At 37.8% G+C, this 16,902-nt stretch overlaps 1 protein-coding gene across 4 annotated transcripts in view; it reads right to left on the reverse strand.

Moving 5' to 3' along the window:
* The window catches only part of APAF1 (apoptotic peptidase activating factor 1), a 74,457-nt gene that overhangs the window by 29,345 nt on the left and 28,210 nt on the right, over positions 1-16,902 (reverse strand). For all 4 annotated transcript variants that reach the window (XM_006214356.4, XM_072973189.1, XM_031683221.2 and 1 more), the window contains 2 exons: positions 16,621-16,752; positions 13,118-13,243 (listed from right to left, as the gene is read on the reverse strand). In XM_006214356.4, the coding sequence (XP_006214418.1) occupies positions 13,118-13,243; positions 16,621-16,752 (258 nt within the window). The remainder of the gene's footprint in view (positions 1-13,117; positions 13,244-16,620; positions 16,753-16,902) is intronic.

Genomic DNA, 16,902 nt, shown 5'->3' on the forward strand with positions numbered 1-16,902 from the left:
AAAACAAAGTAACTCCATTGCCTGAATTTAAGAAAGAAAACTAACACAACCTAATTTCACCACATCCCTAAAACCGTATCTTCTGCATGTGGACCTGACTTCAGGCTCCTATTCAAGGAGTGATGAAATTCCACGTATCAAGAGACCAAGTAAACACCAGCGTTTCATTTTCAGCAAGTCACTGCACTGTATCCAGGGCCCATGTGCACCCTGGCCCTTGTGTGGTTTAAATGGCAATTTTAAAATAAAAGTCGCATTTTGAAACAGTTTAAAACCACATGCTTATCAACATGATATGGTATAAAACCCTTAGAAAATTACAGAGCCATTTGGGGCAGGAAATAATTTTACAGTTCTTCATCTTCTCAGAAGATAAAAGCTTCAGAAGACTTTGACCTTGAAATGCTGTTATCCAGCATCATTTTGCAGGACCTCTCCTTACTACATGCCACTGTATCACTGCGAACCAGCCAACAATACTGGCTTAATAGCACTGTGGGAAAGCTGCCACAAACACAGCAGTTCCCACCAAGAGTGCAGTAATGTTTGTCCCCTGCTGCTAGCACTCTGTGCTCTACAATCACATTCTGATACACATGAAATCAAAATCCTGTCCCTGAAGACTTTTAAAATTTTTTTTCTTTTCAGTTTGGAGAAGTCTAAATTTGATTTGAAAGGACACAGCAATGGTTTATCATCTTGAACAAATTTTATTAACCACTATACTAGTCACTCTGAAATTATATAAATGAATCAGATATAGATACTACTCTCAAGGATTTTACAGGTCAGTAAAGGAGGTAAGACAAGCACATAAATGACTCAAACACAAGATATGTCAGATGGGGCATTTGAGAGGAGAAGACACAGCACAGTGAGAATGCTTCACCAATGCTGTGGGATGGAGGGGACATTTTTGGCAGAGGCAGCCACTGCACTCTCCTCCCTGAAGATTAGCCTACTTTACACCAACTTAAGATGGACACAATTTCAATACCAAAAAGACAGGAGAAACACTCTAGGGCCTAGAGTCCAGGCTAAGGGATCAGCGTAAGCTAAAGTACAAAATGGGAAAGTAAAGACGAGAAGAGAGAACAAATGCAGCCTGGGTCAGCAGCAGGGGCCTGCACACCATCCCCGGCAGAGCCCTCACCTACTCTAAGCCAACTCCACACACTTTTACCATTTTTATGGTTTGTCTTTATCTACCTTTCTCCCCAGCTGGATTCTGAACAACTTCAGGACAGGAACAGTACCTTTTTCTTCTTCTTCTTTTTTTTTTTTTAGTGTTTAAAAACCAAATGCCTAGAACAGAGTTAGGCATATAGTAATTATTCAATAAATGATCAATAAATACATTTTAAGTGAAAAGACAGATTATTCCCATGCTTTAAGCACAGTTAAATAAAAAGGATTTTTCTCTCTAGGCACAGTCCACAAGGTGAAGGAGAACAGGGGAAGAGATAACAGCAACAAAACTGTAAAGGCTAGAAGGAAGAAAGACAAATGATAAGGAGACTCCTAAAACTTGAATCCTAAGCCCGCAGTGAAAAAAGCCAAGCAGTGGCCCAATTCACACCACAGAACTCCTAAAAAGCTCAGAAAGTGTTGTACCTGGTACCATCCAGTAAAGACAAAGCTAAATCAGGAGGAATCACTGAAAAGTCCCTTGTAATCTCCTCCCCTACTATGCAATCTAGGTTGCTGTGCCCTACTCTGGCTGATGAAAAGGGGGTTACTCTACACCCAACACAGTTGACAGCAGGGTGAAAACAGGGAACTTCTGAAAATAGGGAACTTAAGAGAAAGTCTATATTCCAATTGTTGACATATCAAGATATCTTCACAGAACTTGCCAGCCAGAATTGCATCCTGCAGGAAGAGACTGAAGATTTTTCTCTGAATACCCTACCAGATCAAAACAAAAGATCTAAAGAGTCTGACATTAGGAGTTCACCATCAAAAAATGACAGCCAGATAATGCTACAGGGAAACCTACAATAAATAAGTTGACAATTTCCTATCAGTTTTTTCATGCTGCATTCTGAGGTATGAGCAGATATCCAAAATAAAGCAGCTAAGATAAAGCTCTAAAATTCAGGCAGAAACCAAAACAAACCAACAGAAAAAATAGCAACTATACAGGAATATGAAAACTTAAAAAAAACACAACTACTACTAGTACTCACAAAAAAATAAAAGATATTGCATCCATGAAACAAGAATAGAATATTAAGATCCAGCAGTCAAGATGGTGGTGTAGTAGGACCACGAGGTCATCTCTCCACATGACTACAACAAAACCACAACTGACTACTGAAGAATTATCAGGAAAAAAGCCTGGAACCTAGCAAAAAAAGATCCTCTTCAACTGTAAACATAAGGGGGGAACCTCAGCAGGACAGTAGGAGGGGCATGTTTGCTATGTAATCAGGTCCCATACCCCCCAGAGGGGGCAATCCACAAGCTAAAGAATAATTAAGTTGCAGAGACCCTTCCACAGGAGTGAGAGTTCTGAGCTCCATGACAGGCTCCCCAGCCCAGCATTCCAGCATTGGGAGGAGAAGTCTCCAGAACATCTGGTTTTGAAGGCCAGCAGGGCTTAACTTCAGGAGCCCCACGGGACTGGGAGAAACAAAGACTTCACTCTCTTGGGAAGCATATATAGAATCTCAAGTGCACTAGGTTCCAGGGCAGAGGCAGTGACTTCATAGGAACCTGACCCAGACCTGCCTGCTGGTTTTGGAAGATCTCCTGGGGAGGTAAGGGGCAGCTGTGGCCCACCCTGGGGACATAAAAGCTGGTGGTAGACATTTGAGCACTGTTCATCTACATGAGCTTTCTTGGAGCCTGACATCTCGCTTGGATCATTAGCACCAAGACCAAGCCCCACCTAACAGCCTGCAGGCTTCAGTGCTGGGAAGCCTCAGGCCAAACAACATATTGGGTAGGAATGCAGCCCCACCCACCAGCAGACTTCCTGATTCCACAATAGGTCCTAGGCCCGCTCTAGGTCCACCAGAGGGCCAGGAACAAGCTCTACCCAGCAGTGGGCAGGCACTTCCTGCTAGGAAATCAGCATAAGCTTCTCGTCCTACCTCATCCACGGGGGCAGATACCAAAAATGAGAAAATAATAATCCCAAAGCTCATGGGAAGAATCCACAAATAGGCCAGATTCTACCCTGGGACCAGCTGGACACTGGCCCTTGGGTGACAAGAAAAAAGTGTATTGCTGGGACCCACAGGACATCTCCCACAGAGGGCTACTTCTCCAAGGTCAAGAAACATAACTAACCTACCTAAAAATACAAATAGAAAGTTAAACAATATGAGGCACTAGAGGAATATCTTTCAGGCCAAGGCACGAGATAAAATCCAAGAAGAAAAAATTAGTGATGAGGAGACAGGCAATTTATCCAAGAAAGAGTTTAAAGTAATGACAGCAAAGATGTCTAGAGAACTCAAGAAGACTACAGACGCACAGAGAGAAATTTTTAGCAAAGTATTAAAAAATAAAAAGAATGTCCAGAGTTGAAGAACACAATTACTGAAATGAGTAAGAGACTAGAAGGAACAAATAACAGACTAAACGAAGCAGAAGAACAGATCAGTAAGCCAGAAGACAGATTAATGGAAATCACTACTGCAGAACAGATAAAAGAAAAAAGAATGAAAAGAAATGAGGACAGTTTAAGAGAACTCTGGGACAACATGAAGTGCACTAATGTTTGCATTACCAGGGTCCCAGAAAGAGAAGAGAGAAAGGATCTGAGAAAATATTCAAAGAGATAATACCCCAAAACTTCCCTAATTTGGGAAAGGAAACAGTACCCAAGTCCAGGAAGCACAGAGAGTTCCAAACAGGATTAACCCAGAGGAATACATGGAGGGATATAGAAATCAAACTGACAAAAATTAAGGATAAGGAGAAAACATTAAAATCAGCAATAGAAAAATAACAAATAACATAAAAGGGAACTCCCATAAGGCTATAAGCTGATTTTTCAGCAGAAACTTTACAAGCTAGAAGGGAGTGGCACAATATACTTAAAATAATGAAAGGGAAAAGCTTACAATCAAGAATACTCTATCCAGCAAGGCTCTCATTCTGATTTGATGGAGAAATCGAAAGCTTCACAGATAAACAAAAGCTAAAAGAATTCAGCACCACCAAACCTGCTTTACAACAAATGTTAAAGGAAAAAAGACCTACAAAAAAAACCCCAAAACAATAAAATGGCAGTAAAAACATACATATCGATAATTACCTTAAATGTAAATGTATTAAACACTCCAACCAAAAGACACAGACTGGCTAAGTGGATACAAAAACAAGATCCATATATATGCTGTCTACAAGAATCCACTTCAGACCTAGAGACACATTCAAGCTGCAAGTGAAGGGTGGAAAAAAATAATCCATGCAAATGGAAACCAAAAGAAAGCTGGAGTAGCAATACTTGTATCAGACAAAAAAGATTTTAAAATAAAGACGTGTTACAAGAGACAAAGGAGGACACTACATAATGCTCAAGGGATCAATCCAAGACGAAGATATAACAATTGTGAAATAAATATGTAACCAACATAGGAGCACCTCAATATATAAAGCAATTGTTAGACATAAAAGGAGAAATCAACAATAACACAGTAATAGTAGGGGACCTAAATGCCTCACTTACATCAATGGACAGATCATCCAGACAGAAAATCAGTTAAGGAAATATAGGTCCTAAATGACACATTAGACCCTATGGACTTAACTGATATTTATAGAGCATTCCATCCGAAACCAACAGAATACAGATTCTTTTCAAGCGCACATGGAAGATTCTCCAGAATCGACCACATGCTGGCCCACAAAGCAAGCCTCAGTAAATTTAAGAAAACTGAAATCATACCAAGCATCTTTGTTGACCACAATGCTAAGAGGTCAGAAATCAACTACAAGAAAAAAACTGTAAAAACTGCAAACACGTGGGAGCTAAACAATATGCTACCAAACAACCAATGAAGAAGAAATCAAAGAGGAAATCAAAAAATACTTCGAGCGAAATGAAAATGAACCACAACAACCCAAAACCTCTTGGACAAAAGCAGTTTTCAGGGGCAAGTGTATAGCTATACAACCTCAAGTAAACAACCTAAACTTACACCTAAAGCAGCTAGAGAATGAAGAACAAACAAAATCCAAAGTTAGTAGATGAAATCATAAAGATCAGAGCAGAAATTAATGAAATAGACACTAAAGAAGCAATAGAAAAGATCAATGAAACTAAAAGCTGATTTTTTGAAAAGATAAACAAAACTGATAAATCTGTACTCAGACTTATCAAGAAAAAAAGGGAGAGGGCCCAAATTAATAAAATCAGAAATGAAAAAGGTGAAGTCACTACTGACACCACAAAAATACAAGGGATCATAAGAGGTTACTACGAGCAACTACATGCCAATAAAAAGGACAACCTCGAAGAAACGGACAATTTCTTAGGTACAATTTGCCAAGACTGATTCAGGAAGAAATAGAATGTATGAATAGACCAATTACCAGTACTGAAATTGAATCAGTAATTTAAAAAACTCCCAAAAAACAAACGTCCAGGATCAGATGGCTTCACAGGCAAATTCTACCAAACATACAGAGAAGAGTTAATATCTATCCTTCTGAAACTATTCCAAAAAATTGCAGAGGAAGGAACACTCCCGAACTCATTCTATGAGGCCACCATCACCCTGATACCAAAACCAAAGATATCACACAAAAAGGAAAATTACAGGCCAGTATCACTTATGAATATAGATGCAAAAATCCTCAAAAAAAGTACTAGCAAACTGTCTCCAACAACGCATTAAAAGGATCATATACTGTGATCAAGTAGAATTAATCCCAGGGATGCAAGGATTTTTTCAATATCTGCGAATCAATCAATGCAATACACCACATTAACAAATAAAAACCATACAATCATCTCAACAGATGCAGAAGAAGTTTTTGATAAAAATTCAACATCAATTTATGATAAAAACTCTCCAGATAGTGGGCACAGACAGAACATACCTCAACATAATAAAGGCCATATATGACAAACCCGCAGCTAACATATTTGATGATGAAAAGCTGAAAGCATTTCCTCTAAGATCAGGAATAAGACAAGGAATGCCCACTCTTGCCATTTTTATGCAACACAGCTTTGGAAGTCTTAGCCACAGTAATCACAGAAGAAAAAGAAATAAAGGGAATCCAAATTGGAAAAGAAGTAAAACTGTCACTGTTCACAGATGACATACTATACATAGAAAACACTAAAGAACCAATCAGAAAACTACTAGAGCTCATCAATAAACTTGGTAAAGTTGCAGGATACAAAATTAATATATAGAAATCAGTTGCATTTCTATATATTAACAACAAAATAGCAGAAAAAGAAATTAAGGAAGCAATCTCATTATCATCACACCAAAAAGAATAAAATACCTAGGAATAAATCTACCCAAGGAGGCAAAGGACCTGTACTCCAAAAACTATAAGGCACTGATGAAAGAAATTGAAAGTGACATAAACAGATGGAAAGGGGAGTTCCAGTCAAGATGGCAGACTGGTAGGACCACGAGCTCACCTCTCCTTGCGAATACAACAAAACCACAACTGAAGGCCAAACAACCATCGGAAAAAGACTGGGACCTAGCACAAAAGATCTTCTGCAACTGAAAACATAAAGAGGGAACCACTACAGGATGGTAGGAGGGGCGTGCTCACGATACAGTTGGGCCCTATACCCCTCGGGTGGGTGACCCACAAGCTGAAGATTTGTTAACTCACAGAAGCCCTCCCATAGGAGTGAAAGCTCTGAGTCCCACGTCAGGCTCCCCAGCCTGGGTCCCGGCACCAGGAAGAGAAGGAGATCCCAGGACGTCTGGTTTTGAAGGCCAGCAGGGCTTGGCTCCAGGAGCTTCATGGGACTGGGGGAAACAGAGACTCCATTGGCTTGGGAAACGGAGACTCCATTGGCTTGGGAAGCGTACATGGAAACTCACATGCACCAGGTCCAAGGGCAGAGGCAGTGATTTCATAGGAACCTGGGCCAGACCTGCCTGCTGGATTTGTAGGGTCCTCTGGGGATCTGGGGGATGGCTACAGCTCACTTAGGGGACATAAAAGCTGGTGGTAGACATTCTGGGAGTGTTAATCTACATGAGCTTTCCTGGAGGCTGACATCTTGATTGGTTCATTAGAATCAAGACCTAGACCCACCCAACAGCCTGTAGGGAAGCCTCAGGCCAAACAACATACAGGGTGGGAACACAGCCACACCCATCAGCAGACTTCCTAAGCCACACAGGCCTCTAGACACATCCAGAGGTCCAGGACCAAGCTTCACCCAGCAGTGGGCAGGCACTGGCTCCTCCAGCCAGGAAACCTACATAAGCCTCTAGTCCAGCCTCATCCACCAGGGGCAGATACTAGAAATAAGAAAACAATAATCCCAAAGCCTATGGAAGGAATCCAGAAACACACAGAAAGATAGACGATATGAGGCGGCAAAGGAATATCTCCCAGGCCAAGGCACAAGATAAAATCTCAGAGGAAGAAATAAGTGATGAGGAGATAGTAATTTATCTGAGAAAGAGTTTAAAGTAATGATGGCCAAAATGTTCAGAGAACTCAAGGAGTATAGATGCAAAGAGTGAAGTTTTTGCAAAAAGTTGGAAAACATAAAGAATACCCAAACAGAGTGAAGAATAAAATCACTGAAATGAACAATACACTAGAAGGAGCCAAGAACAGACTGAATGAGGCAGAAGAACGGATCACTGAGCTAGAAGACAGATTAGTGGAAATCACTACTTCAGAACAGATAAAAGAAATGAGAATAGTTTAAAAGAACTCTGGGACAACATGAAGTGCACTAATATTCGAATTATAGGGGTCCCAGAAAGAGAAGAGACAGAGGACCTGAGAATGTTTTTGGAGAAATAATCACTGAAAACTTCCCCAACTTGGGAAAGGAAACAGGCACCCAAGTCCAGGAAGTGCAAAGAGTACCACACAGAATTAACCCAAAGAGGAACACACCAAGGCATATAGTCATCAAATTGACAACAATTATGGATAAAGAGAAAATATTAAAATTAGCAAGAGAAAAGCAACAAATAATACACAAGGGAGCTCCCATAAGGTTATCAGCTGATTTTTCAGCAGAAACTCTACAGTCCAGAAGGGAGTGGCACAATATACTTAAAGTCATGCAAGGGGGGAACTTACAACCAATACAAGGCTCTTGTTCAGACTTGACAGAGAAATCAGAAGCTTCATCGATAAACAAAAGCCGGAAGATTTCAGCACCACCAAACCAGCTTTATAACAAATGTTAAAGGATCTTCTGTAGTCATCAAACCATCAAAAAAAAAAAGCACAAAAAGAAAGAGGAAAAAAAAGAGACCTACAAAAGATTGCTTTGGCTGTTCAGGGTCTTTTGTGGTTCCTTACAAATTTTGGAATTGTTTGTTCTAGTTCTGTGAGAAATGTTGTTTGCCTTTTGACGGGGGTTGCGTTGGATCTGTGGATTGCTTTGGGTAGTGTGGCCATTTTGATAGTGTTGATTCTTCCAATCCAAGAGCACAAGAAATCTTTCCACTTCTTTGTGTCATTTCAGTTTTCAGAGTATAGGTAACCTCTTTGGTTAAGTTTATTTCTAGGTATTTTGTTATTTTTGATGTAATGGAAACGTCTCTGCCAGTTATAAAATTCTGGTTTTTGAAGTGAAAAAAAAGTGAATGAGGGGCCGCAAATGGCAAAATATCCCTTTTTTATGGGTGAGTTGTACTCCATTACATAAATCTATATGCTGCATCTTCATTATCTATTCAACTACTGATGTGCACTTAGGATGCTTCCATATATTGGCAATTACAAGTAATGTTGCTGTTAATAGCAGGGCATATGTATCTTTCTGAATTAATTCTTATTTTGTGGTTGGCTTTATTCCTTTGATAACTATGTAAGTTTAAAAAACTAAAGCTCTAAACATTCTTAGAAAAAAGGAACAGTACATATATGTAAATCCAAAAATATATGTGCAGTAAAAAATAAATAAATAAAAGGCTCTATCAAGCCATGGAAGACATAGAAGAAACTTAAAGACATATTAGTAAATGAAATAACCCAGTTTGAAAAGGCTACAAACAGTATGATTCCAAACAAATGACATTCTGGAAAAGGCGAAGCTACAGAAACAATAAAAAGATCATGGTTTCCAGGGGTTTGGGGAGAGGGAGGGAGAGAGGAATGAACAGATGGAGCATAAGGGATTTTTAGGGCAATGAAATTATTCTGTATGATATTACAGTGGTGGCTACATGTCATTATGCATTTGTCAAAACCCACAGAATGTACAACATCAAGAGTGAATCCTAATGTAACTATGGACTTTGGTTGATAATAATGTGTCCATGTTGATTCATCAGTTGTACCAAATATGCCACACTGATGAGGGATGTTGAGGGTAGTATATGTGTTGGAGGGAGGGCTATGTGGGAACTTCGTATTTTCCGCTCAGTTCTGTTGTGAACCTGAAACTACTCTAAAAGAATAAAGTCTATTAAAAAAAAAAAGATGGAAAGATATACCATGTTCTTGGATTGGAAGAATCAGTATTGTTAAAATGGCCATACTGCCCAAGGCAACATACAGATTTAATGCAATCCCTATCAAATTATCAACAATATTTTTCACAGAGCTGGAACAAAAAAAAGGTCAAAATTTATAGAAACACAAAAGACCCCAAACAGACAAAACAGTCTTGAAAAAGGAGAATGAAGCTGGGGGAATCACACTCCCTAACTTCAGACTATGCTACAAAGCTACAGTAATCAAAACAGTATGGCACTGGCACCAAAAACAGACACACAGATCAATGGAACAGGGAAGAAAGTCCAGAAACAAACCCACACACAAGTGTCAATTCATCTATGACAAAGGACTCAAGAATGGAGAAAAGACTGTCTCTTCAACAACTGGTGCTGGAAAACTGGACAGCTACCTGTAAAAGACTGAAATTAGAACAGTCTCTAACACCATACACAAAAATAAACTCAAAATGGATTAAAGACCTAAATTAAGACCAGATACTCAAACTCCTAGAGGAAAACATAAGCAGGACACTCTGACATAAATCACAGCAATATTTTTTCAAACCAACTCCTAGAGTAATGAAAATAAAAGCAAAAGAAACAAATGGGATATAACTAAACTTAAAAGCTTTTCCACAGCTAAGGATACCATCAACAAAATGAAAAGATAACCTACAGAATGGGAGAAAATATTTACAGATGATACGACCAACAAGTGACTAATTTCCAAAATATACAAAGACAAATATCAAAAACTACCCAATCAAAAAATAGGCATAAGACCTAAACAGACATTTCTCCAAAGAAGGCATACAGATGGCCAACAAGCACATGAAAAGATGCTTAACATCACTAATTGTTAGAGAAATGCAAATCAAAACTACAATGAGGTATTACCTTCCACCAGTCAGAATGGCCATCATTAAAAAGTCCACAAATGATAAACGCTGGGGAGGGTGTGGAGAAAAAGGAACTCTCCTACACTTCAGTGGGAATGTAAACTGGTGCACCCACTATGGAGGACAGTATGGAAATTCCTCAAAAAACTAAGAATAGACTTACCGTATTATCCAGCAATCTCACTCCTGAGCATGTATCCAAAGGAAAACAATAATTTGAAAAGACACATGTACCCCAATGTTCACAGCAGCAACACTGACAATAGCCAAGACATGGAAACAACCCAAATCTCCACCAACAGATAACTGGATAAAGATGTGTGGGAGATGTGTGTGTGTGCATGCATGCGTGAACATGGACGCACGAGCATGCGTGCGTGCGTGCACACACACACACACACACATAGGAACACTACTCAGTCATAAAAAAGAATAATATAATGCCAATGGATGGACATGGAGATCGTCATTTAAGTGAAGTAAGTCAGAAAGAGAAAGAAAAATATCATATGATATTGCTTATACGTGGAATCTTAAAAAAAGGACACCAATGAACTTATCTACAAAAAACAGACTCAGAGACAGAGGACAAACTTGGTTACCAGTGGGTAAAGAGGGTGGGAAGAAATAAATTGGGTATTTGAAATTTGCACCTCTTGGGGAGTGATGAAAATGTTAGCTATCTTGATTGTGGTGGTGATTTCACTGGTGTATACATCTATCAAAGCTCATCAAATTATTTTGAAATATGTATAGTTTACTGTATAGAAATCATGCCATAGTTAAAATAAATAAATAAATAAAAAAGCTCATAGGACTAAAAGAGTACTTCAGAAGAGGGCTGCCTTAAGCTGCCCTCTGAAAAATCTTCTCTTACATGGATCACCCTAAAGAAAAGGCAGATACTTGGTATTTGTGAAGAACACATCAGAGAGGCCAAATCCATATCTGATTTATCTGAATAGTCTAAGAATGCTCCCAGTATGTACTAAATGCTAGGAAATTCTATAAAGTAAAATTCTGCCCAGAAAGAATTCCTAGATGTCCTGAAGTAACTTATATAAAAAAGAGGTATCCTCAGTCAGCAAGGAGAGATCAAAGACTCAACCAGAGGACCAGCATCAAGAGAGTTTACCCCACTGTAACTTAGAGGTCACCTAGTAACATTAACAAATCTCCTTCTCTAGAGATTGTAACAAACAAAATAAGCCCGGAGGGTTCAAGTATTTCCCTGAAAGAGGTACACGCCAAGAAAATTTATTGAGCACATGTTTTAAGTACAATTGTGTATAATGAACTTCAGAAAGATACAATAAGATGACAAGGTCTCTGCAGATCACAAACCTATATTCAAACATCAAAGAAACAGAAGACACATGAAAATGACTGAACAGTACAACACAATTACAAGTGGAAATCAGAAAACCAAGCAGTTTCTGTCTATTCATATATACAGATACAGATATATAGACAGATATGTATATATGTTCTCAGAACCAGATGGATGGATGTTATAAGAGAACATTTTCTGAAGAAGGCTTTGCATTTACTTTTTAAATTTACAGAATTTTGAGGGTCATCAAAAACTACAGACAAGTGAATTGGAGGCAAAAAAATTTCCATGAAGGACTAATGAAACATATATAGGGACAGTAGCTTAAATAAGCCCCCAAAATTACCTTGCCCAGAAGTGACAATGCATTGGATAAAAGCAGAGGTAGCAGAATGATGGAAACAAATTGGTAAAGAATAGAGGAGCAGAATGATGGAAGGGTGAACAGCCTTAGAGGTGTGCCTGATGAGCCAGGGTTTATCACAATTTAGAACATGGTACTTTAGTGTTCCAGCTAAAAATGGCAAGATGAAAGCAGAGGTAAGAGAATTACTCTAGCAGCTATGTACTGGGATAAGAAGGGATGGAGAGTACATCTTAGAAGGCTGCTATCAGACATGAGGGGATGACAGCATGAACCAGAGCAAACACTACAGAATGGGAGGGGAAAAGGTAAACCAGAGATGAGGAAGTCAAAGATGGATTGGACTTAACACCAACGGAAAAAAGGAGAATCAATAAACTGGAGACGAGAGTAACAGTAGAGACAGGAGTAAGAGAGAAAGTGGCATTACAATCTTATTGAGAAGGTGGAGATTTAAGGAAGAATTTGGTTTTTATTTTAAAGACAATAAATTTCAGGAGACTGAATAAGTTTCTTTCTCTACCTCTGAGCTTCCCCCATACGATTTCTCAAAAACAAGAATGTAACAACATAAAAGGCAGAATGAATGAAAAATAAAAGCAGAATCTTTACAAATTTGATTCCATAAATGTCAAAAGATTTTATGAAATCATAAATGACATATATACTTAAAAATTAGGAATTCAAATTATATGAACTTTAAAGTATAAGGTAGTAAAACATTAATAAACAATCATTATGACAAGCAGTTAGTTTTATTAAATATGCTCCTGCAAACTGAAGGAAGCTCTTTCTGTAGCAATGTGAAAAACAGAAACCTGTTTCCATAACTCAATCATAAGATGATAAAATTATGTACAACCCATTTTAACAATGAACAAAAGCATACCTTTAATGTTCCATCAGCTGAACAACTAGCCAAAAGCTTATCATCTGGTGAAAATCTGCAGTGATTGACTGAATTTGTATGGCCAAACATGGTATTTCGACATTCTTTTTGATTCAGATCCCAGAGCTATTTGAGAAAGATAAAAAGATAACTGGAAAACTAGCACTGAATGGGAAAAGTCAGAAATCATGTAAAGTTCTTCCTTCCCTCTCAAGCTTTTTCAATTACAAAAAGATGTTCAGTTCACAGTTTGACAGAGGTGTCAAACACAACGGTGAACTTGTGATTAACAAGTAATGAGCAGCCCTTATATCAGCACCTAAATCTACTAAGGGACTTGAAGGCTTACCTAGGCTTCAGTCTGAGCACTAAATAACTAGCTAGGCAATTACTGCTTATTTTAACAAAGTAGTTTCAAATCACTATTATTTTATTCAGCTCTATAATAAGTAATGTGTAAAATAAACTGCCCCCTAATTTTTTTATCCAACTCTAAAAATGGTCATTTCTAAGATTTCCTGATGTAAACTTTGAGTCTACTAACTAGGGTAAAATCTATTAATACTTTAAAAAAGTGACTCAAAAAATACAGAGACTGCAGAGATAGATATAAATACATTTGACAAGAAATATAAGGGGTTAGAAGAGCAAGTTAAACAACACTTCCTATAAGTAATCAACCAAATCCAGAATGTGAGACATTCCCCAGGATAAATGACTCAATTTCTCTAACAAATCAAAGGCATTAAAAAAAAAAGAGGCAGACGGGAAGGGAAACTTTTCTAAAATAAAAGAGACTTGGAGACATATCAACCAGATGCCACCTGAAGTTTGGAGTCTTTTTTTTTTTTTCCTTTAAACAGAGGTACTGGGGATTGAACCCAGGACCTCCTGCCACTGACCTAAAACCTTCACCCTGAAGCTTGAATTGTGACTCCAATAAATCTATGATAGAAAGATACGTTTTGAAACTAGTAACAAGGACCAGATATATTACAAAATTACTAATACTACAAAATTACTAATTATGTTAGGTATGATGGTGGCATGGTATTTATGTTTTAGATCTCAGAGATACATGCTGAAGTAACTGGGTGAAGTGACATGATATCTGGGATTTGCTATAAAATGCTCTCTAGTCCAAAAAAATGGGAGGTGATGGGGAATAAAATGAGATTGGCAAAATGTTGATAATTGTTGGAGCTAGATAAAGGATACCACAGGGATTCTTTATCATTCTCTCTCTCTTGGGCTATGTTTGAAAAGTATAAAAACATGTAAATAAAAGAGGCAGTAGTCATCTCTGATGATTTATGCAACAGATTAAACACAGAAGAAGAAACTATTTATCTCCCAAAATTAATTTTGGTAAAATCCCTTTGGAAGTGATCAGTGAGGTAAGTCCTGTTCTTTTTGTCCATCTCCCTCCTTTGCTCCTTTATCCCAGTACGAGACAAACCCAATTCCACAGATAAAGCAAATCATATGGGGGCATCTTCATATTTTCATCTTTTCACTGGCTTTTCTCAGTTCAAAAAGCACAAGAATTAAGTTCTAATACCATACCTGCATTACCATGAGGGCTATGACGGGTCTTAAAACATGGCCTTAATTAAGATTATTGACCAACCAATAACCTCTTCTCACATCTTAGAGAATTTTGTCTATATTTAAAAGGAGGAAATAACATTTCTACACAACGTTAAAAAGAAGTATCAAAAATTATTCATTAATATTTGCAGTATAATTATCCCAATTTTCCATCTTGAGAAGCAATGACAAATTTTAGTAAGTCAAATAGAGAAAGACAAACACTGTACAATATCACTTATATGTGGTACCTAAAAAATACAACAAGCTAGTGAATATAACAAAAAAGAAACAAGACTCACAGATGTAGGAAACAAACTTGTAGTTACCAGCAGGAAGAGGGAAGTGGAAAGGGGCAATATAGTGGTAGGGGATTAAGAAGTACGAACTATTACACGTAAAATAAGCTACAAGGATATATTGTACAACACAGGGAAAATAGCTAATATTTTATAACTATAAATGGAGTATAACCTTTAAAAATTGTGAATCACTATACTATACTTCAATAAAAATATTACTTATAAATAGTACAAAAATCTTATTTTTTAAGATAGGTTTATTCAATAGGGTAAAGCTTTTCCAAGTAAAAATGAGCTATAATTGTAAGATATTATGTTACTACATTATTATGTTATTTTGATCCAATCTGGTATTTTCAAATTGTTTTCTGTAGGGCCTTAGGGATTCCAAAAACATGCCTGAAAGGCACTATGGGGGTTGGGAGGGAGTAAAAGAGGAAATATGAGAGAGGAGAAATGCAGGCCCACACCCCCACTTCAACCGGAGCAAGGGGCTTTATCTGTTTTATACACTGAGCTTCCACATAAGTTTTCTTCTGGAGGAAAAAAAAAAAAGATACAGCTTCAACTTCCTGAAAGGGGGAGGAGGGACAATTTTCAACAACTGTCTCAATATTTTCTTAAATTAAAAAAAAAATAGTTTATTTAAATTTCAAAACAGTCTATGAGGTTTTTCAAACTTTAATGTTCTACATGCCCTTCCCAAAAATAAAACGGCCCATTGCAAAAATGATGTGACACTAAGAAACAAAGGGCAGAACCCAAATCAAAAAAAGAATCCAAAATAAGTTAGTAGATATTTCCAGGATTCCAAAAAATTAAAAATTAAATTGAGCTATCTTCAGTATGCTACTTAAGGGGGGAAAAAAGATAGAATCTTTTATAATTTCAATTATAAAACAGCATCAAACATATGGAACGAATATATAATTTTGGTTTTAGTCTGGTTTAAAAGGTTTTTTTTGCTATCTGTACCTTTTTCCCCTCCTCTTTCTGATAACAGACCCTCTCTTTTGAATCAAGCCCCACTTATAATTCAACTGGAGCTGACCTCACCTCATTTGTCCCATTTCTACATGGCTAAACTTGTGACCTTTTGGCCAATTGAAGGATTCCATCCTACTGACCACTAGAGTTATTCAGCAATGCATATGTAACCCAAACCAGGTCAACTAGTTTTCTCTATCGGAAAACTATAGGATCTGGGAAAGAGCAGGTTTCTCTTCCTCTGTGAATGAGCTGTAACATCTATGTATTCTTGGAGCTAAGGATAGCCATATTTCCTGCCGCACTGAGAGAACAAGCCTGAACCAACAACAAAGAAAAAGGAAACAAAGTCTAGAGATGGAGAGGGAGTTGGAGCCTGAGTACTGTTTAGGCATCTGAATCAGCTATGCCTGAAACCATGCTCCTTCCAGATTTTTCAGTTACAAGAGCCAATAATATCTTTGCTAATGTTGCTGTTGTTTAGGCTAATAGGAAGGTTTCTATCCCTGCAACCAAAAGATCTCTGATTGAATAAATAAAAAAAAAAAAACCAGAAAACAAAGGAGAAGTTCTGATGTATCTATCAAATTTACCTACACAATTCTTATTATCCATAACACTTACTTTGAGGAAGCAGTCACTTGAACCAGTGGCTAAGAGAAGGTGATTACTGTTGTTGGTGAAGTGGCAGCAATTGACTTGCTCTGAGTGCTCATCATAGGTGTGCACTAGTTCCCCAGTCATAGAATTCCAAATCTATAGAGAACAGAGAAAATGAAATTCACAACTACCCCTTACTTTCAAAGGGAAAACAGAAGCAAAGCAAAAATGAGCTGCTCTGCAAATGTTATCCATCCTGTCGACCAGATTTTCCCAGTCAGACATAATGCTAAATGAATACCTCCT

The sequence above is a fragment of the Vicugna pacos genome, chromosome 12 (assembly GCF_048564905.1).
Source record: "Vicugna pacos chromosome 12, VicPac4, whole genome shotgun sequence".
Classification (NCBI taxonomy): domain Eukaryota; kingdom Metazoa; phylum Chordata; class Mammalia; order Artiodactyla; family Camelidae; genus Vicugna; species Vicugna pacos.